The sequence below is a fragment of the Schistocerca americana genome, chromosome 7 (assembly GCF_021461395.2).
Source record: "Schistocerca americana isolate TAMUIC-IGC-003095 chromosome 7, iqSchAmer2.1, whole genome shotgun sequence".
In the NCBI taxonomy this organism is placed as follows: domain Eukaryota; kingdom Metazoa; phylum Arthropoda; class Insecta; order Orthoptera; family Acrididae; genus Schistocerca; species Schistocerca americana.
In genome coordinates, this window is record NC_060125.1 from 520,227,659 (window position 1) to 520,250,210 (window position 22,552).

The following is a 22,552-nucleotide window of genomic DNA, read 5'->3' on the forward strand; positions in this document are numbered from 1 at the left end:
CTCTCTCTCTCTCTCTCTCTGTGTGTGTGTATGTGTGTGTGTGTGTGTGTGTGTGTGTGTGTGTGTGTCCGACACACTTACCTCTGAGTTTGCGTTGCCTAAATCGGTGCACAAGGAAGAAAAAAAGGGACAAGAACAGCACCACAGTGATGGCATATGCTATCAGCCGGAGGCCCAAGTCAGTCGTGCTCTCATGGTTTGAATCTCCTGAAGGCTTCTGGAGTGTTTCAAGTGTATCAAGGCAGATAAACTCGCAGCACGAATTGCCCAGCCGAAAGGATTTGCAATCCTGAAATGAAATATTGCATGACAAATTTTAAAACTTGATTATGGCATCAAGCATTTTTTTTCTTGGTGTTGACCTGAGTCTTCAGTGAATAGTTAATTTGTACTGTTCAGATCAACAGATTCTGCATCCTGGTCTTTGCCCAAGTTATGGGGAAAGATCCAATTACCCAGGTAGCTTTTCCAAGCACTTAAGCTAAGAAGTGCAAACAGACTTGTCAACAAAACATAATTTTCAGTCTTTATTGCTCATAAATCTACCATATTTTCTTCTCATATCCTTTTCATTACAATCTCTACCTTTGCAGTGACTAAAATTTCCGACACATGCTATTTTGAATGGCAGGACACAAATTATTGGGACAATGTCGAGAACTTATTTCTGCATATGAGGCTTTCAATGTTTGTGTGGGTTATAGCAAATAAGCAATCATTACAACTGAAGAGCAGGGGAGGGGGAAGGGAATGAAAATTTAATACTGTAACATGCAAATAGTATTTTACAACCAGAAACTGAGTCTTAAATGTATTATTTCTTATTTTAACTGACAACAAATTGTCTTGTACTGAAATCAGTACGACTATTCTTTAACAATCAGATAAATTATAAGGTACAGCACAAAAACCAGGGAGATAAATTTCACTGTTCAAAAAACTTTTTTTCTATTTCTGAAAAAATAGATTGTGATCCTAGTTGTACTTTAAGTGCTGAATTCAAAACTGTTTTCAGTTTTTTTTGTCCGGGATTGTTCATGAGTTATCACAATTTTATTTCTCTTTTCTGTATCTGATATAGTGCAGCAAACATGAGGTGAAATTCGATAAACAAATTCACATTTCTATGATGTCGTAAGTTCATCACATTAATGGAGGGTGAGATCCAACATACATAACACAGTAATCTTTGTGTATATGCTTTGTAGCATTTATTTGAGACGAGAAATTACAGAAAATTGACAATAAAATGAGCCCCTGTATTGTAATGTACATTACTTTTTTTCTTGTATTGTGAATCTTTCTTCTCTCAAATGATATTCCAGCAATAATCTGCTAACATAGGAAGTACCCACTTCCCTTCATAACGCCTTTCTATGGCAGAAATGTCTTTATGGAATCTTTTGCCATCTTCATCCAATATGTCACTATAAGTCTCTGTGAAGTAGTCCACATGAGAGTCCATCATATGTACCTTCAGAGACATATTGTACCCCAGATCTTGATATGCTTTGATCATGTCATTCACCATTGCTTTGTAGTTAGCAGCTCTTCTTCTTCCGAGGAAGTTTTCTGACACCATCTTGAAACAGTCCCACACTGTCTTTTCTTTGTCAGTTAAACGTGCTTCAAAATTTGCATCTTTCTTCAGCTCCTTGATTTGTGGGCCCATAAATACACCTTCCTTTATTTTTTCAGCTGAAAGACTGGGGAATCTGGTAGCCAGATATGCAAACCCACTGCCTGTTGGATTCATGGCCTTTACGAATTGTTTCATTAGGCCAAGTTAGATGTGGAGCAGTGGAAGCAGTATGTCTTCAGGAGCTACCAGACTTTCGAATTGTATATTCTTTTTGCCCACTTTCAATCTCTGCCTAGGCCATTTCTTTCTCAAGTAGTGAGAATTTCTGTCTCGACTATCCTACTCGCAAAGAAAACAGGCACACTTCGTGTAGCTTTGTTGCATTCCCAGTACCAGAGCAATTACTTTGAAATCTGCACATATTTTCAATTTGTATTCATTGTATTGTAATAAATTTAGAATCCTTTGTACGATTTCGTAATTCTCTTTGGTCAAGCTGGCATAAGCTACAGGAACAGAGGGTATTTTATTTCCGTTGTGGAGCAAAACACCCTTGAGACTTGTTTTCAACACATCTATGAAAAGTCTCCCCACTCCTTTGAAATATTGGTGAAGTTTAGCACCTCCATTAGGCCAGCAACGTCATTGCAAAATGTCAGAGCTCCATCAATTACAAAATAGGAAATAAAGGCATGATTTATGTGCCTGAACACAGTGAATTTAATACTTTGGTGGAGTAGATTATACTCTTGTAATCTTGAACCAAGCAGCTAGGCCTTTTGTTTACTTAGTCCTAGATCACATACTAAATCATTTAAATCTGCTTGTGTTAACAAATGTGGCAATGACTCACTTGTGCAGTGATATAAAGGATCATCATCTGTGACTTCTTCAGTACTACTTACTTCACTGTCACTTCGCATTTGACCTGGGGCTCTTGAAGGAACTGGAAGGCTGTCAGAATGCTGCGCTGGCATTCTCACTGAAGGAAGAGCTGGCTAAACAACCTGCCTCTTACATTTTTTGTTTGTAAAACACTGAATTTTTGTTAGACAGAAATAGAAATCAGTAACATGGTCCTTGTAGTCTCTCCACACCATGGGCATGGTGATCAACGCTACATTCTCTTTACTTTTTCCACCACTGAATTAGTTTGCACTAACATGTAGCACAACAGAAATGTGGTGCCCATTCTTTATCTTTGTCTCCTACCTCTACTCCAAAGTAATGTTTATATGCTTTCTTTATTACTGTTGAAATTTTCTTCCTATTTTTGACAAAGGTGAACTTCCCACAGATATAGCAGAGGTTGTTTGACTTATATTGACACCCACAATGATGTGGCATTTCCGAAAATTTAAAAATTCCTCTCCAGTAATACACCTGTACTACATTAATACTAGAGAAGTGCAGATATGTAAAAACAAGCAGTCAGTTTACCTTCAGCACCGGGCTACATCCATTTAAACACACGAACTTACAAGTTCAACTCTGCTTGGAAATATGACAGAGACGGTTACTTGTCAGCCAAAACACCCACTCGTTAAGACTGACACAATTTAAGGTTAACACCACCGTTGCAAACTCAATGCACCTGCCTCTGGGAAGAGTGAAGGTTTACTGCCGAGGCAGCGACCAGCTGAGACCGTTCGAGTTAATGAACTATTACAGGTGGTCTTAATGACATACGTGTGGTGGGGGATAACCCAATGACAACGTCCCTGTGTTTGCCATGAATTGTGGATATACATGTATGTATGTATACATATTACATAGAAAGTATCCCTGACAACAAGATTTTGTTTACATCACTTTAATATCATAAATAGAACCCTTGTCGAACAGTGTTTTTCATGTCTGAAAGATAAACTATCATGCAGAATCTCTCGGCATAACAACTGGTGGTGGACAATAGAAAAAGACCTCACATTGGCCATTTGCTCCTTAGCCTTAGCACATTATGGAGCATTTGGGCACTACGCAGCTGCAAGTTTTGTGCCATGTTTCAAATGAGATGAGTTATCAACTAGCGATATCCAATAAAATTTTGTGTTATGCTAAAAAAAAAGAAAATGCAGCCAATAGGCCTACACTTCCTATAGAATACAAAGCCTAACAGATAGTACTTTGCTGAATGTTGAATGATTAAGACAACACAATGTAATCAAAGAAGCAAGAACAGTCATCGTGGAAGAAGGACATGAGTTATTCTCTATCTTTAGTCCAGAAGTCACCAAACTGGTACAAGGAATATACAATGATCACACAATGGGTGACTATATATCAAAACTTATTTGTGAATCTAGAAACTCATACTCTTAAAAATTATAGTTTTTATCTTTCTCTGTAGAGTTTTTGTTGAAACAAACCAATATTTTGGTTTGAATAAAAACTTTTTTGGTCTTCCTATGAACTTAAAAATAAAAGTTTGTATTTTCTTCATGACAGCAATTGACTTTCAACCTTCTGTTCTACTGACCAAATAATGTGAATTTTCTGAAGGTAAGCAATGATCTTTCATGATAATATTATGGAACCATTTAGAAAGATACATTTGTTATGATGGAATAAAAAAAGTGTCATAGCTCTACACCGAATCATGTCTCCCATTTTCACATCTGTGTGGCGACAAAATAAGAATTGTTCGCTAGCGGCCTTCTTCAATGAGCCTAACTCAGAAGAAAGAATTAAGCATTTCACGCCACGTTTGGCATTTTCCATTTTGATACAATCATGACCAAGAAGCAACTGGACCGATAAGTTTGAGCCACTGACTTTATCCAAACCAAAACTTCTTTGGAGTTTTTCAACAACTCTTGCTTTTGAATTTGTTGAATGTTTCCCACATAGCTATCCTTTATGCTTGTAATGACAGCATTCCAATTTTGTTAGTCCAATGAAGCTCTCCATACTTGCACAGTATCTTTCTATTGTCATTACTCAACCACATTAAATGCTCTTATGATAAAACTTATTTCGCTTGTTGCCTACAAAATATTTGTATCGATGCCATAAAGCCACCATTTTCTCCTCCCAGAAGCTGAATGTTTGATGTCTGCTGAAGTAACCGGAATCAGTTTTCCCAATGCACTAGTTTGGTGGAAAGCACCAACCAGGAGTAAGCGAAACTAGAGTAGTAAGTTACTAAGGGAGAAGGAAATCGGCTACTTCCAGTCAATAGTACTGAACTAAAGGAGTAAATTACTCCAGAAGTAAATTTTTCATTTACTTGTGCACTAAACTTATTTACTCTATTACCGGTGGAGAGCACCACTGAAGAGTAAGCTACTACATTAGTAACTTAAGGAGGAAATAAAGGCCAAAATTTATGCCTAGGCAGTAGTAGGAGTAAAGTAAGAGAGTACGATGTGATCTTTGAGTTGTATGTTTTAAGCGTCGAATTATATGGATTACCTGGACTATGAAGAATATATGGAGATGGAGGAAGAGGTGAACATCCTAAGAATGAGGGGTGTAATGGAGAGAAGAGACACATTTGTGATGTACAGTGACAATGATTTCAAAGAGCGGTTTGGGTTTCATAAGGAATCTTTTGAGTTGCTGCTTGGTATGCTGGAGCACTACAGCATAATTCTGACACAAACTGTGCTTTGTCTCCTAAGCTGCAACTTCTTTGTGGACTGCAAATCTTTCGCGCAGGTACTTATCAAATCGTAGCAGGGGATCTCATTAATATTCATTGTATTACTGCTGGAAGAGCTTTTAACAGTGTGACAAACAATTTAACTGCCTTAAAACCACTGTTTGTGTCCATGCCATAGAGCCAAGAAAATACATCAAAAAACAAAAGGGAATTCCAGCGAATTGGTGGATTCCCTAATGTCATGGGGACCATAGACTGTGTACATATTCCGATGCTTTGTCCTTCTGGAGCACAAGCAGAACTATACAGAAATCGCAAAAAATTCTTTTCCATCAATACACAAATCATCTGTGATGCCAATATGAAGATTTTGAATGTGGTAAGCCGTTGGCCAGGTTCCACGCATGGTGCACGCATTTGGGACAATAATAGAGTTGCTGCAGAATTTGAAAATGGACAATATGATGGGTTGCTTGTTGGAAATAGTGGATATGCTCTCTACGAACATCCTATGACACCTGTGTTCCAAGCCTACACGGAAGCCAAACAATGCTACAACAGAGCCCATATTGCTACCAGAAGTGTAGTAGAGTGAGATTTCAGTGTTTGGAGGAAACATTTCCAAATTCTCACTAAAACAATGTGATTTAAACCAAACAAGTGTGAGAATGTTATTGTGGTTGCTGCAGTTCTACACAACTTTGGAATAGAAGTTAGTGATGTATATCACCCTGATGCTGTGGAGGTGAATGACGTTGAACAATATGCATTTCAGACAAAAGCAGATGCTGCAGACCAAACTGTCAGAAGACCCATTATACTTAATTACTTTAATTAAAATTACACAACCGCATGTTCTCTCCCTCTTTTGCTGGGAGCATCTTCTGATTAGCTCCCACCAGAGAACGCATGCCAAGGTTCGTGACTATGGGATAAAGTTTCACCTTCACCAGTTTCATTGCTACATTCACAGCAGTTATCATCAAATTTACTTCAAATTATCACATAATCTCCAGCTATCCCCTTGAAAATCTGTGGGATCATATGAATAACCATTTGGCTTATATCATCGATCTTCGTCTCATCTACTCCATCGCCACTTTGAAATTATACTCTATTTACATTTAGCTTTCATTTTCATTGCTTTCACTTTCTTGTCCTTCCAAATCACTTTAAGCTGCTATTGTGATCTTTGTGTTAGAGCTCCTATGTTATATTCAACGAGTGTTTTTTTTCCCAAGCGTCCTTTTTCTTTTTTAGTATGTTGACATTGTGCATTTTAGATTCAATAGTAGTTATGTACTTTTTCATTATTGAAGCAAACTGCTCGTTTTCATTTTCTGGTATGTTTTATGAACATTTGTTGGCCACCTCCATGTTGCTGCTAGGTTGTATTTCAAACTGGAGCTTAAATTAATATGTATCACCAACCAACAATGGACACTGGTACCTGTAGATGGCAGGGTTAACAATCGATTCATCCACTAATAGCATATTTCTTTTTCATAATACACATATCTTATCATTAATTAGTACATACTGTCTAGCTTCTAAAATTATAGCAATGAACATATATGACGCAAAAGATGTTGTAATAATGTCTTCCGACAATCAACATTTTCTGTGAGGGAACGTAATGCACGTGCCAGCAGTGTGCAGAAATGGCTTACTTATTTAGCAATAACGCATTACTACTTTAGTTACAACTACTGAAGTAAATAGAAATTGAGCTCAAGAGTTACTATAAGAGTAATTTATACTAGTTTGGTGCTCGCCACCCATTATGTAGAAATACCTTCATTTTTTTCTTAAGATCATGCAGGCTTCAGAACAGCTGCAGAAGCTGATTCCTGTATCTAACAGTACAACTGTCTGTCTGTCTGTCTCTCTCTCTCTCTCTCTCTCTCTCACACACACACACACACACACACACACACACACACACACACGCGCGTATGAGTAAATTGTGCCAGCTGAATTCAAGGCTGCAGTTCTGCAGCTTGGTTGGGACGAGAGGATGTGTCAGGTGGGATGGTGATGGGAGAGAGAAAGCGGGGAGGGAGGGAGAGGGTTGGGAAAGGGCAGTTGATGGCAGGGAGGGAGGCAACTGTTGCATAGGATACAAATATCGTAGAGAGAGGCATCAAATTTAAAACTCCTTAACTTGAAGTGGCTCAAGTTAGCAAATCAATTATGATATTAATGGTCAGTCTCTCTCTTTTGTTTTTAGGCAGCATCCCATAGGACGACACATATCCAATACTTAATTTCGTGGCCTAAGGAGCTGAAAAATAAGTCTCAGAAATTAGCACAAAACCTGGAACTTTTGAAAACGATAGCGCACCCAACTGGGTGTTGCAGTAAGGAAGCACATTTTCTGTGATGCAGGTATTGCTGCTACACTCTCACTACATATTGCATCAGGGCTGAAGAATTCTCAGCTCGAACATTTCACAGGAAATAAATTTTACTGCAGAAACAATACAATTGGTTTGTCACTTCTAAATGATATGCTGAAATAGAAATTTTGAATAATTAGTATCATTGACTTCCCCATATATTTCTCATATGAGATTCCTACACAGCTACAAAAAGTAAAAAACAGATGACTATTTTAGTTTCCTCCTCCTTTTTTAAATTTCTTTAGGCAATAAGAAACTATTCCTATGAATTAATAGCTACGTCATATGACAGAAAAACACTGTTCCAGAAATCTCTGCCCCAACATTCAATGATGGCTCTGTATCTTTAGGACGAATATTTGCAGTATAATTTAAGCAGTGCTACCAGATGGTCATCTAATGTGTGCTTCTACATGACAAGGGACAATAAACTATTTATTGAGCACATATTTTCAAAATTATGCCAGCCAAATCTTGTCCTTTGGGAGACTTGTTTCTAAGATGTACTAAAAAATGTTTGGCAATAACAGATTAGATCATGTGACAAATACAGTGGGTTTCTCTGTTAAATAGACGCAGCAGGTGGATGACATATGTTAACTTTCTATTAAGCACCATCAAATTATAGGCAGACCAATTTTCCTGAACAGTCTTATGAAAGACATTCTATTTACATCTTCATGTATGATCCAGAAGCTACACAGTTACCATTTCATTTCATAGTAGTGAAAACACAGAACTGTCCAACCCAAGAGGTTGAAGAGCAATGTACTATCACACCAAGCTCCTGAATGGCAAGCCTCAACAGCACATCAAAGTGACTTATTATGTTGTGACATATTGGCAGTTTTTGGTCCCCATGTTGACTAGTGTGATTAAGTAAATCTGGCCAAATGGAAACCAGATTCACCCAAGTGCATTATGGGTGGTAATACTCAAAACACTGACTCACGGTGAAATGCTGTTGGAAGCACTGTTGTATACACACAAATTTTCAAATACACTATGTACATGATACACACCCAACACCCAGTACCTAAGTTGCCATTACCAATGAGTCATCCTTCTCCTCTCATCCACATCTGACCATTGTAGTTGCAGGAAACCCAACAGATATATTTCAGACACATATCAAAAACTCTGGAAAATTTTCAGGTACAAATCATCCATTCTTCCCCCACTCCCCTCTTCACTATTCCTTTCTACAAATTGATCAGTCTTTCCACTACTAAACTTTCCATTCAGCTTAACTGACTACATCAACAGATAAATGCCAAATCCAACTTGCTCATTATATAATCCATGTCATATACATATTACACCTTTGAAGTTTTCAGAATGGAATTTGCCTTTAAACATTGGTTTTTCTTGCAACAATTGTATAACACACTATCTCTCTCTCTCTCTCTCTCTCTCTCTCTCTCTCTCTCTCTCTCACACACACACACACACACACACACACACACACACACACACACACACACACACACACCATTAAAACCATGTTTGTGTTTGCAATGATACCAGATAAAACTGCTAACGCCTTGTGACTTTAACCAAAATTTAACACTTTCGTAACTCAAACAATTTTTCTTTGATGAAGTAGACCCGAGGTATGTATACAGCTGTTGAAGTGTGTAATATATTAAGAGTGAGAGCTTCAGAAATGTCTGAGAAATGTGACGTACTCTTGATAACACATTGATTTCTTGCTAGTCAATGACTGTCTGATAAACCCAAGTGACAACTCCAAGTATGGGCACCTCCCCCTCACGCCAAACTCCCAGAGAAACGAAAAATATAGTGTAGTCAGGTGTTGTTCTTTCGAGAAAATGATTTTAAAGTCAGTATTACATAGGTTTTTAATGAGGACAGAACTGGAACTTTTTTTTATGGTTACGTACAAGTCACTATTCACCTTCCAAAATATTAAAAGTACTCCACACCCCAGGTCTAGCCCCCTCCCTTACAAACTGTTGTATGAGTGCCCTTGGACTGCTCTACTAGATAGCTACACAAATGTGAAAAACTATATTCGCAATTTTGTTAGCACAACATTACAGAACACTACAAACCTCCTAATTGCCCATGAATTTGGTTTGATGGTCAAATGAACCTACTGATACCGTATGTATGCTTCATCCCATAACATGACGATATGGCATATGAGCTAATATGTGCACAAACAGAACCAAGTAGAACAGTGACACTCTTTTGTGTGTATATTAGGTACTGGAAAGTAAGCTGGTAACAGAGTGATCTGTAGCCTACCATGAGGTCTATGTTTTGTAGTGAGGTGACAGCCTGAGGAAGCTGTATCTTACTTTACTTCATTCACTTTTGTTCCACAGATCCATACTGAAGATTGAAGAATGTCATTCGCAGAATCTTCATAATACCGAAAAACTGGCCAAAACTGATACAAAAAGCATAGATGCATTCAAACAATCATTCTTTCCATGCTCCATATGTGAATGGAACAGGAAGAAACCCTGATAACTTGTACATTAGGGCATATCCTCACCATGGATTGCAAACTATACTAGCAGTCTCCATCATTGGTATGAGAAAGTGTCAACTGAAATTGATGGAACACAAACAAACATTACAACTACGTAAACACTATGTACACTATATAGAAAAAAAGAGAAAAAAATGGTTATCATTGGTATGGGCTTATCTCCATTGCCTCCTATTGTTCCACCATTCTCATTTAAAACCTTTATTGTACCTGAGATATTCTTGCTCATGTATTACTCAATCTGTTCAAACAGCCCTTTCATGAGTCGTAACCCCCTTTATAACAATTTTACTACATTTTCCATTGCATCTGCAATACTTGCATCAGTCTTGTTATGACTGTAAACATGATGTGCAATCAAATTAATACTGGAAAGTGAACAATCGACCAAATTCCATGAAAAGTGTTTATGTTAAGCATTTGTGTTTGTTCATGCTTATTTTGTAGTTCGTACTATCAACTGAAATGTGTGTGTAATAAAATCTCAACTGGCATGGCATTAGGGCAGACTCATTTGCGTGTCTTACTGTATTAGGAGGTAATTAGGAGTGCACACACCGAATTTCATTCTAAGATTAAAAAGCCACTTGCTCAGGTAGTTCAAATACACGAACCTGTGGCGGCGAACAAAGAACTGCCTTACACCACTTTGGGCTTCCACTGTCGCAAATGCATAATGTGCACGAATCTGGACCGGGAACGTAATGAAGGCCTGGAGCAATAATTCTTCCGTGTAGGTCAGTGCATTCACCAGTTGAGGCACCAGAAACTAAACAGCCTGAAATGGGCCACATTGATGTTTGATAAGCACAATATAACAGCTACGTACCTTCGATTTCAAATTAGCGGTGAAACATGATAGGTCTCAATAGATTAACAACTTACCCCTTAAGGAATATACGAATCCAAACAAAAAAGCTTTATTATGCATATTTACATTTTGTATCGAGTCATTGTTTCACAAGCACACGAGAAGCAACAGTGCACTATATTCTTGGTAAACAAAAATTCGCAGAGGAAGTGCAGCATTAGTTTCACATCACTGTCAACACGACTTTGAATGAATATCAGTGGAGTGCGCCTCCTCCCTTCGGCTCACATGCAAATTTTCACCTCCAGGATAAGGTACGGTTTGCAAATCTGTCTGGCGTTAGAACGGTATTACAATTTGGGTTCCACTTTAAGGAGAGCATAGCGATTATACAAAAACGTTTCCATCGGGTTTAAATTCCCTGCATGCTTGTTGGACTTGACTAGTCGCTTCACATTATCGTTGTTTTAAACACTAGTGATGTACAACAATATACGCTCGGTTAACGGTGCTACGGAAAGTAGTCCATATACCTAACAGTAAATGTCAAAATAAGCTACAAACACCACATTTACTTCCGCTGACCACAGAGGTTGCTACTGTTGTCACAGCTAAGTGATCACTGGCCATAGCTTTTATTATTGTTAACTCTGATAGTTATTCACTGGGAGTAGACTAGGCATCAAGAATGAAGACCGATCACACTAAACGACTAGACATCAACGAAACGGCGGTCGATGTCACCTACGGATCATACCAGAAAAAACGTTAACAAAGCGTCTCTTCGTTTAGTCCACTAGCGTACGGTGACTGTGAGGTTGTAAGATATTATCCGTGAACCAATCAGTCGGAACATAGTATTGGAATTAAGGAACTAGCAACAAAGAAGTTTATTAATAACTAAACCAAACTTCATAACGGAATCACCTGATAAAGTTCGATGGTAAACTTCTGAGAAGAGAAATAACTGGAAAGGTATCATACAAACAATTTAAACAATCACCATTTATTTGATTCGAAAATATATACATCCAGGGGTAAATCAGATAGTTGAATAGAGTTAGAGAGAAGAGAAATTTGTGGCACAACTTGACTAGAAGAAGGGATCGATTGGTAGGGCATTTTCTGAGGCATCAAGGGTTCACCAGTTTAGTATTGGAGGGCAACGTGGAGGGTAAAAATCGCAGAGGGAGACCAAGAGATGAATACACCAAACAGATTCAGAAGGATGTAGGTTGCAGTAGGTAGTGGGAGATGAAGAACCATGCACAGTATAGAATAGCATGGAGAGCTGCATCAAACCAGTATCTGGACTGAAGACCACAACATATATCCAAATAGACGATATTACAAGGCATCTGAGAGAATACTGCGTTTTCTTCCTTAATAGATATCAAATAACTGTATTTCCCTCTTTTAATGCAGCAGTCTTTCTGTCAAGAATAGGTTTTATGCTCAACATATCTCATCCAGATATTTCGGCTCTCTTGTAGAATAACACTAATGAAAAAAAATCCAAATTGTCATGAAACATTAGTGGGAGTGTACCATCTAAAACTGGAACAATATAAAAAACTTTCCATTCGCCTGCCAGCCAAGATTAGTACCCTTTTTGGTTCTGTAAGGATGGTCTAGGCATAAGGAAACCCTGAATTTATTATATTCTCCATCAGTGCGATATTATATACTTTGGTCAAACTGCCTTTACTATTGAGAACAGATTTCTGGTATACCGCCATTATAAAAAGATACAAAAACAAAAACAAAATCTGTGGGAGCAGAGCACTGCTTCACTGAGAGATGTGCAGTGAAATATAATGGGACACAGCTGATTGCTGTAGCTTTTCATAACTAGGTTTCTTTTCTGATGGAATTTATTACAAGTAAGCTATTTGATAATCCTATTAATACGGTCAGGGACTATTCTCGGAGCCAGTCACAGGATACTGTGCAGGCCACACCTGTGGGCATCTGTAGCTTGTGACATCTTTGTGTTGCTATCACTTCACGTCAGCATAGTCGTAGATGCTGACTTTAATGCTAAAAATATCCTGTAGAACTCCAGGTTTACAAACATTGATGACTGACAACTAATGAGTCCTGCAGAGACTGATAACCCAATCATATCTTGACCATATGACCCAACAATCTTTTCAAACCGAGAACAAGCTGATGTTCCTGAAGCTGCAGTTATGAAGAGTCTATGACAGGCCACCGTCAGTGCCTAGAACACGACAGTGCTGTCATCAGACCATGTTCCAGTCATCATGGACCTGGAACTGAATGGCATGCTTATATCATGCACAGAGATTAATCTAAGTGGTATCATCTCCAAAGATTACTGCTCGGTGTTGACTGGTGGTCTGGAGGTTACTCCTCAGCAGCTGCAGTGGCCACACCACACCACAACTGCAATGACAACCAGCAACACCTCATCAAACAACTCCCACTCACCTCTTGTACACGAAGTTTACACAGGAGACAAACCTATAATTCACAGTACTGAGATTCTTGGGGAAAATTTAAGCATGTACCGAATTGATAGGAAATGGAGGTGGTGTGTTTGTCACAGTAGACAGGAAACTCTGATCTACTGAAGCAGACATTTGAAATTCCATCAAAATTGTCTGAGCAAGATACAATATCAAGGGCGCACATAAAATTATAATGGGATCCTTCTACCAGCCACAAGATTTACTTCCTGATGTAACTGAAAACCTTAAGATAAAACCTCAGTTCACTGGTATGCAAGTTTCCTAATCATACTGTAATCAGTGGAGAAGACGTTAATCCTCCAACAATCAATTGGGTTAATTATAGTTTTGTGAGTGGTGGTATATCAAGATATCCTGTGAATCATTAGAAAATGCCTTCTCAGGAAACTATCTAGAATGGTTAGTTCAGAATCCCATTTATCATGGTAATGTTTTAGCCCTAATGGTAACGAATACAACTGACTTCTTTGAGGATGCTCACATCGGAGCTAGTATCAGTGGATATGAGGCAGTTGTAGCAACAATGAATACTTAAGTACAAAGGACAACTAATACAATTACAATGATTTATAAGATGATCATTTTTAAAGTAAGAACCGATTTGTAATGGAGTGAGAGATACTTTATTTAGGAACATAAATTGTACCACAAAATACAATATGCATATTTTTTCATTTTTCAGTATAGTCACCATGAACATTTAAGCAGTTGTCAAGTCGTGGGATCAGCTTTGGATCCCAGCATCAAAGAACTCTGCTGCCTGACCATTAAACCAGTTAGTAACAATTTATTGCAAAATTTCATCATTTTCCAAGCGCTTTCTACAAAGAAATTCCTTTAGCTCTGGAAACAGATGAAAGTCTGATGACACTAAGTGTGGTGGATGATCCAATAATTCCCAATGAAACTTGTCCAGTTGCGTCCTTGTTCTTGCCGCAACATGAAGCCGAGAATTGTCTTGAAGCAGAACGACGCCGCTAGAGAGCAGTCTCCCCTGCCAAATTTGAATCACGAGCCTAAGCTTTAATAATGTTTCACAGTACCTTTCATCATTTACTGTCATTCCTCTTGGCAAAAAGTCTAACAGATCAATGCCTTCCCGGCCCCTAAAAACCGTGGGCATGATTTTCTGTCTTGTAGGTTCTTGCTTGAATTTTCGTGGTTTCGTCAGGAAGTTCGAATGATGGCACTCACTGGATTGACGTTTACTCTCTATGGTGTAGCGCGCAATTCACGTTTCATCACCAGCCACAATGTAACTCAAGAAGTCGTCACCATCCTTGTCATAGTGTTCCAAAATGGACAAAAAAGTGACATTCCCTTTGTCTTGTGTTTTTCTGTTAACTTTTCCAGAAACCATCTCGGACACATTTTTTGTAGTGAAGTTTGTCAGTAACAATGTAAAAAACCCACTGATATTGAAACTTGTGGAAATTTCTGATGCAAATCGTCAATAGCAAAGCGCCTGTTTCGGCGAATTGCCTCATCAACTTTTTGTGTCAAGCCTTCATTCATGACAGTAGGCCGTTCATCGTGAATAACACATGCTAAGAGAAATTTTTTAAAAAAATTAGTTTGTTAACTGATCTTTATATACTTTTATGAGCTCAATCCAAATCTAGCCTTAAGTTTTTTTGTATCACCCATAGTTTTCGAACAATATTCTTTTCATTATATAGTATAAAAACCCTATACTACATGCTAAACGGGAAAATTAATGAAATGCTTTGTTACAATGTAAGCATGGTTTGTATTTACAGTAAGCTACTTAAAACAATGATATGTGTTAATAGAGGTTTCACTTGCCAGCTGGAATTGGTTTGTATTTTCTTTCTCATTTTTCACTGAAGCTTCTTGTGTAGCTTTTTCTATGATGAGTCGCTTGTTGAACTTCTCGGCGAACTGACCAACAATAGTCCCCCATCATGTTGGTGTTCCAGTGGCCTTGGTAGCGTGAAAACACTCTCCTTGTTCCTCACTAACATCTCCCATATTGTCCGGGAAGTAATCAAGGTGACTGTTCAAAAAGTGAACTTTCAGGCTCATTAAACATCCTAAAGTTTTAAGCTTCTTTAACATTGTAGCTATAATAGAAACATATTCTGAGTCTTTGTCATGTCCTAAGAACGTTGTAACGACTTGCTTGAGTGATACCCATGTTTCTTTCTCATTTAAGGTCATTGTAGATTTAAAGTTAACATCAGACACCAATTTTCTAATGTCATTTCCGACAAAGACGCCTTCTTTTAGTTTAGTAATGCTTCTTTATTGTTTTTTAATCTAAATTCACCACAAATATAACAAAAGTTATCAGCAGAGTTCTTACAACCACGATTAGACATTGTACTGAGCACATTAACAGGAAATGGGAAAGTGAGATTAGGTTGACAGTAAACAAAACACCATCTGTTAACATAAAAATAGAATCGACCTTTTTTGCCAGCAAATATTTTTCAGCAGTGCTACCAACGTCATCTACATTCATTACACCTCCTTTTTAAATAATTTTAACTATATAAAAGCTCTTAAATTCGTTAATAAATCCCTTAATTTAATAAATTTAACTGTAAAATGTGAAGAAAAGGTGGGTGATACAGTTTTTAAGTATCATATTTGGATTTCCCACCCTGAAACTGGAATGACTGGATCGATTGGTCATACCCTCTTCTATGCACTTCACAGTGGTTCGCAAAGTACAGATTTAAATGTAGATCTATGATCCAACAGATGCACCCTACATCCAGCTGCTTGCAGACCAGCCATCATGGCAGGTGGCTGAACCTGCAGAGGACGACTAGATAGCCCACACCACTGCAGATGAGGTGACTTGACAACTCAGCTACCTTCACGTCATAAAGATTGGAGGGGCAGACCAATTAATAAATTGGATTCTGGAACAGCTGCCATCTGTCACCTACAAGCTGCTGCAGACATCTTCAACATCCAGTGTATTAGGCAGTTCCCAGCTGCCTGAAATCTTGGAGAGGTTGTGTCTGTCACAAAAAGTGAAAAGGATTCACACTTCCTAGTCACCTATTGCACCATCAGCTTCTTGTCATCGCTCTCGAAGGTGTCAAAGAGAACCTATCAACGTTGTCTAAAGTGGCACATGGGGATAGAATGAAGTTTGGCTTCTGCAGAGGTCACACCACAACTTTCCAGTTCCTACACCTCATCAAGAAAGCAATGGGTGCTATCGAATGCCAGGAGTTCTTTTCTGTTATGACCTCCTGTATCAACTTCTTGTACATGGGATGCTAGTGTCATATATATGGCTCCTCCTGTCCTACCTTGGGGAGTGCACTTCTACATGCAAGTACAAGGTAGCATATCCTCAGTGCCAGATACTGGCCAGCATTCCACAGCGTAGTGCAATCAGCGCTCTGCTGTATACACTGTACTCAGCCTATCCCTGGAGCATAGCTGAGGTACAAACATCCCCTGCACAGACGAGACTGCTCTAAACGTGTAGTGTGAACTCTGCACATGTACAATGTCACTTCCATGGGGCGAAGTACTATGTGAGTGGGCAGTTACATGGTGCTTATCGTTCAACGGGACAAACAAGCAAGCCATTGCCATATCCAGATGGCCTTACTACCTGACTTTACACCAGTGACTATCCAAGGCATAGCTGTACCATGGGAGAAGACAGTGCTCTACCTCAGAGTCACTCCCAACAGAAGACCGATCTGGTGTACTCATAACAAAACCACCACACTAATGGCAATAGGTAACCTTACAGTTCTTTATTTCCTATTGAACCCCCATCTACACTCCCACAACAGCTAGTGTGCCATTTTAACTGAAATAGCCGGACCGGTCCTCGAGTACCCTAAAGCAGTGTGGGAGTTCTCACATAGGATGACCCCATAGGTACAGAAAAGGGAGTTGAAGGTTGGCCTGCACCTGCCATGGGAGCTTCACAAGCTGGCAGGAGACCAGCCACTCTGGGAACACTTTTGTTATATGCCTAGGACTTTTTACAAGCAGGCCAGACACTTAACAAACGCCTGCATTCATTCCCTAGGCCTAGTGTCCACAGAGACCCAACCACCAGATGGCCGGACCTACTAAGATTAATAGTCACTTCGTGCAGTGTATAGCCCTCACATTTACCAGTAATAATATGTTTATATTTTCATTCTCTAAGTGTCACCTTGTATTTTTTGCACCCTTATCCCATCCACCAAGGCAGTGAACATGATGGCTGGTAGTCAGATATTTGTAAAATGCAAGGACACTCATACTTATTAGTATACATTTAAGTCACTCATATTTATCTGTAGTATATTTATTGTGTTTAGTTGTAAAGTAATCAAAATTGTATGTTTTTAACATTTAGAAGATGAGTTGTACATCACCATATCACCCAGAAAGGAAGCGAGAACGTTTATAGACAATGCAGAATGTTGTAAAATCAAAACTACAGTCACGTCTATGAATGTGTAAAATTATTTAAAATGTATAAGGTAAAGGTGAAGGGCTACTTTCTGGCGCTAGATTGACCACATGGACTCGACCAACCACTGTGGCATACTCTGCCAATGCCATCATTGGATGTGGTATGGAGTGGCATGTGGTCAGCACACCAATCTCCGGGTTGTCAGGTTTCTTGACTCTGGAACATCTGTTAATTTGTCGAGTAACTGTTCAGTTTGCCTCCTGAGGCTAGGTGCACCCCTTACCAGTACTCCCACCAAGGAAAAAAACCCTGGCAGTACCAGGAATAGCGCCCGAGTTCCCCGCATGGTATTCACTCATGCTGATGACTAGGGATAGTACTTCATTAAATGTCTTCATTGCACCACACTGCCGCCCGGGGTGGCCGAGCGGTTCTAGGTGCTACAGTCTGGAACTACGCGACCGCTACGGTCGCAGGTTCGAACCCTGCCTTGGGCGTGGATGTGTGTAATGTCCTTAGGTTAGTTAGGTTTAAGTAGTTCTAAGTTCTAGGGGACTGATGACCTCAGCAGTTGAGTCCCATAGTGCTCAGAGCCATTTGCACCACACTGTATATCTCCGTCAGTCAATAAGGTACCAGTAAAAATCAGTGCTGCTGAAGACTGTACACAGTCACCATTCATCATGTTCATAAGCATAAACCCATAGGACATTCAGTACAATTAGTGCTTTTATATTGCATTCTTGTATGTACCTTTGGAAGAAAAATCTGACTCTCTTGTATGGGACAAAGGTCCCCATATTTATGCATGCACACAGGTGTACCACCTTTTGATGACACTCAGCAACACCAACGTCTCATCTGAAGATGACAGCCCGCTAAACCATCGAAATATTGTTTCAACTTGACGATGGGAGTATTATCATATAGCTAGGAAAATTACATGATTAAATTTTTAAAGGATTTGAAAATACACAGAGTATGAAATGCAATAGCCGGAGCTGCCTCCTCTGGTACCAATAATTGCTTTAATCCAGCCGAACGTCAAGCTGAACGGAGCATGGAGGACAGATCTGGAAACATCACTTGAGTCTTCTTCAACCGTTTGTCAGTTCATAAATAGGGATTACTTTTTGATTGGTGGTATACCAGTCTCTTGGCATCAATGACCAGATGCTTTTCAGTGGTTGAGAGACCTGGAGAACGGAACTCACTATGTATAAAGGTAGGACAGAACAGCACAGGCAATATGCGGCTCTGTGTTATCACATTGAAAGAGAGCCACGTCGGAAATCTAACTTTTATTACAGCACTACATCTGCATGAAGACTGAAGTGAGCAGCATTTGTTCCCAATTACTTGCTTTGCACGTTACATAGCCAGCAGTTTCCTCACTCGCCATGAGGTTGTTAAAGTGTTGAGTGCAGTGCAACAGACAAGTAGCTCTTTTGCTCGTGGACTCTATACAGCTTCATCACTAGGTAATGGCACTAACAATTGCGGGAAGCGTTGGAATGCATTTAGAATTAGAAAATCTTTTTAGATATTGGTTGTCTATGTTTTCTATGGAGAAATTGTATGCTTTATATCTGAGATACAACAAATATTACCACAGCGACTGAGGATGGCGATGTATAACGAAAATTAAAGATATAATCGAACTTGAGTGTTATTGAAAGTCACCGAATTAGCAGTGGAACTGTTAAGTTATGTGAATGAATAGATGATGAAGTAAGGCTTTCATTCAGTTTGCAGCTAAAATTGTATTACATTGAGGCATATTTTGGACAGAACAGATGGAAAAGATTTACGTTGAGGAGTGTGACAACTGATTATAATTGCCACTTTTTATAATTAACAAAAAACTTCGGTCTAGCTACACTGTAGGCTCTCATGAGAAAATTGAGAAAATGGAGTAATAAGACTCATTACAGTTGGCAATGTTAAGTGCACTGACTGGAAAGAGGGAGGAAGCGTAGGATGTAGTGGTAAACAGAGATGAGCATTATTCAAATAAATTTCTGTCTAGATAATTATTCGAGTAAGTAGATCATTCAAGAAAATTTATTCATGAATTCGTAACTTAAATAGCGAATATCATAGAACGCCATTATATTTCCGTTGTTTACTTTTTGTACAAATTCTATCAGTAATTTTTGTTCCCGTGCTGCAGTGCAGTTTTACGTTTTACAAAGTTATTAATGGCTTGTAAATTATGTGCTTCAGTGGACCAGTGGATTAAGTTACTGGTTATAAAGCTGAAAGTTTGTGGTTCGATCCCCCACTGGTCTTACTATTTTCTTTTTTGTGTTACATAACATGTAACAATGGGAAAACTACCAAGTAAAGTTGCATCGTGTTTGAAAACACATGTTGAGCTGTAGATCTCCCTCTAACAGGCTGTATAAGTTGGTTCAGAAATGGGAAAAAGGCGAGGGCACACCACTAAGTGTAGTAAAGCATTATAGTGTTCAAAGCAACCTTCGATTGAGCGCAGAAACATAAATATGCTTCGTAGGTGGACACCCTTGGCAGTTACTCTGTTGACGTGACCCAGTTCAAGGGAGTCTGCACTTGCCAGTACTTCCCACCTAGCCCTGCTGTGTGAAAGTTCTCTACGTAAGTAGTGAAAGATGAGATTGCAGCCAACAGATCTCCAACATCTTCCTCTACTGTACAACAACTGCGAAAACCGTCGGATATGGATATCTCGTTGATATTATTACACAGTTCGTTCGTGTTTGTAGTGCTACAAAACAAGTGAAAAAAGTAAGGTCTCAGTGTTTGTTGATGGCTAAAGTTAACAGGCCTCAAATCTAAATTCTCGTAAAACGTTTATGGAGTACTGAAGTCCAAAATCATCCAAAAGTCTTTAGGAATAAGTCTGCGTAATCTTTTCAATAGAGGATGGGATAGTTTTTGGATCTGACATACATATTGACAGTTAAATAGAGAATTGAAAGAGAAACATTTCGAAAGACACACTGGGTTTGAGTACACAAAGGAGTTAATAATATTACAACACTCCAGCAACTGTTTTCTAGATGAAGTGTCAAGAGACGATTGTAAGATTTTTTCATCTTTCTACACCAACTGCAGTTACCCACAATTAAAAAACAAATACTTCGCCTATATTGCTGCCCATGACCAAGGAAGGTTTGCAGCAAACTGCAGAAATATAATAGCCAAAGAAATGTTAAACAAATCGGGCCATGAGTTTCAAATGATGTTACAACATAAAAAATACTTTGTACATGATTTCAGAGCTGAGGCTAATGTGGAATTACAATGAAATTACTTGCCAAAAACTACAGTGAAATTAATGATTTCTCAGTTGTTGCAGAGGAAAATTTTTATTTGAAAGTCTTGTATATTTAACCTGATATAATGTCAGTTTCAAGAGATATAACTCACCAATATCATCTTTGCATGTATAGGAAGTATTTTCTTTAGTGTGTCACAATGGCAAATCTTTGAAAATCAAATAACATTTCTGATAAGCTGTTTAAAAAAAGGTTGTTCTGAAAAATAATTTAAAAACAACAAAATGCTCATTTGTTTAGTATATGATGAAGAACTGGAGCAATAGGTGTCATTGTATTTCAAATTTAGTTATTATTTGTAAAATTTTTATTCACAAATGGTGAATAAATGTTTTTATTCGTGTAGATGAATAATGTTCCAAATAAATATTTCTATTTCTTATTCATGAATAACGAAACAACAATTTTTGTCTTTACTCGTTATTCGTCATTTGAACTTTTGCAAGTCTGATGGTAAGGGAAGTGCATCACTGTTACAAACAGTGCAAATACGCAGATTATATGCAAGTGAGTGCATACATGCAGCATCTATGTGGTGACAGACAGGCTTGTGGCATTCATTGGCGTGCACATTGACAAGTGCTCACATGGCTGTGACTTGAGGTGGGATAGCATCACTCATCTTGGCATGCATGCTTATGTGAAGTGTACTCATGCTCTATCTTGCATACTGCATCTGCATACATACCACTCAGATGAGACACACATAGTTGGGCTCTAACGTCTATTGTTTAAAATACAGTTATGCAAACCCTTTGGCATTTCTTACCATTTTACCAGGTACTAAGCCCTTTTGACGAAGGTAAGTGAAATCAGGCAACATTTGTCCGTCTCAGAGCCTCCATGTATGGATATGTCCATCATCAAGCTGTATTAGAACCGCCAATATGACACCACTCCTGTTGGTGTCCCTCTACTGGTCCATCAACGAAAGCTGCAACTGTCGTTGTGATGACAGTCTGTGATGCTCCAGATGTCGTAGCATTATCCCTGTTGCTGGAAACTAGCCAATTTGCTAATGTATGTTGTATGGCTGGAGGTTCCTACATGGCAAAATGAACAATATGTCGTCCACCCAAGTGCTAATCACGAGGGGCCTTTGAGATCCTGCATGGAATTGGATATGGCTCTTCTAAATCCACAGATTTCGTATTAACATGAGAGACATGGGATCCTGGAACATGTAGTATCTTTTTCAGTAATTACACCTTCGTTACATGTTGCATTCATTGGCTTGCAGTGTTAACAATCAGCTGTGTAATTATCCTTCAGCTCTCCTAGAACAGAAGTTTAGTGTATGTGCTACATATCTGAATAGATTCACTGTGTCTATATAGTGAAATGTAATGACACACTGAGAGGGAGAATATGGCATAGGTTCTTTCAGAATTAATAGCAGCTGGCCAGTC

At 38.7% G+C, this 22,552-nt stretch overlaps 1 protein-coding gene across 1 annotated transcript in view; it reads right to left on the minus strand.

Annotated features, from left to right (window-relative positions):
• The window catches only part of LOC124622511, a 65,847-nt gene extending 54,352 nt beyond the window's left edge, over positions 1-11,495 (minus strand). Inside the window, exons 1-3 of the mRNA XM_047148231.1 lie at positions 10,995-11,495; positions 10,724-10,887; positions 82-289 (exon numbers count right to left, since the gene is read on the minus strand). Of these exons, the coding sequence (XP_047004187.1) occupies positions 82-289; positions 10,724-10,887; positions 10,995-11,040 (418 nt within the window). The 5' untranslated portion in view covers positions 11,041-11,495. The remainder of the gene's footprint in view (positions 1-81; positions 290-10,723; positions 10,888-10,994) is intronic.
• Between the last annotated feature and the right edge of the window lie 11,057 nt (positions 11,496-22,552).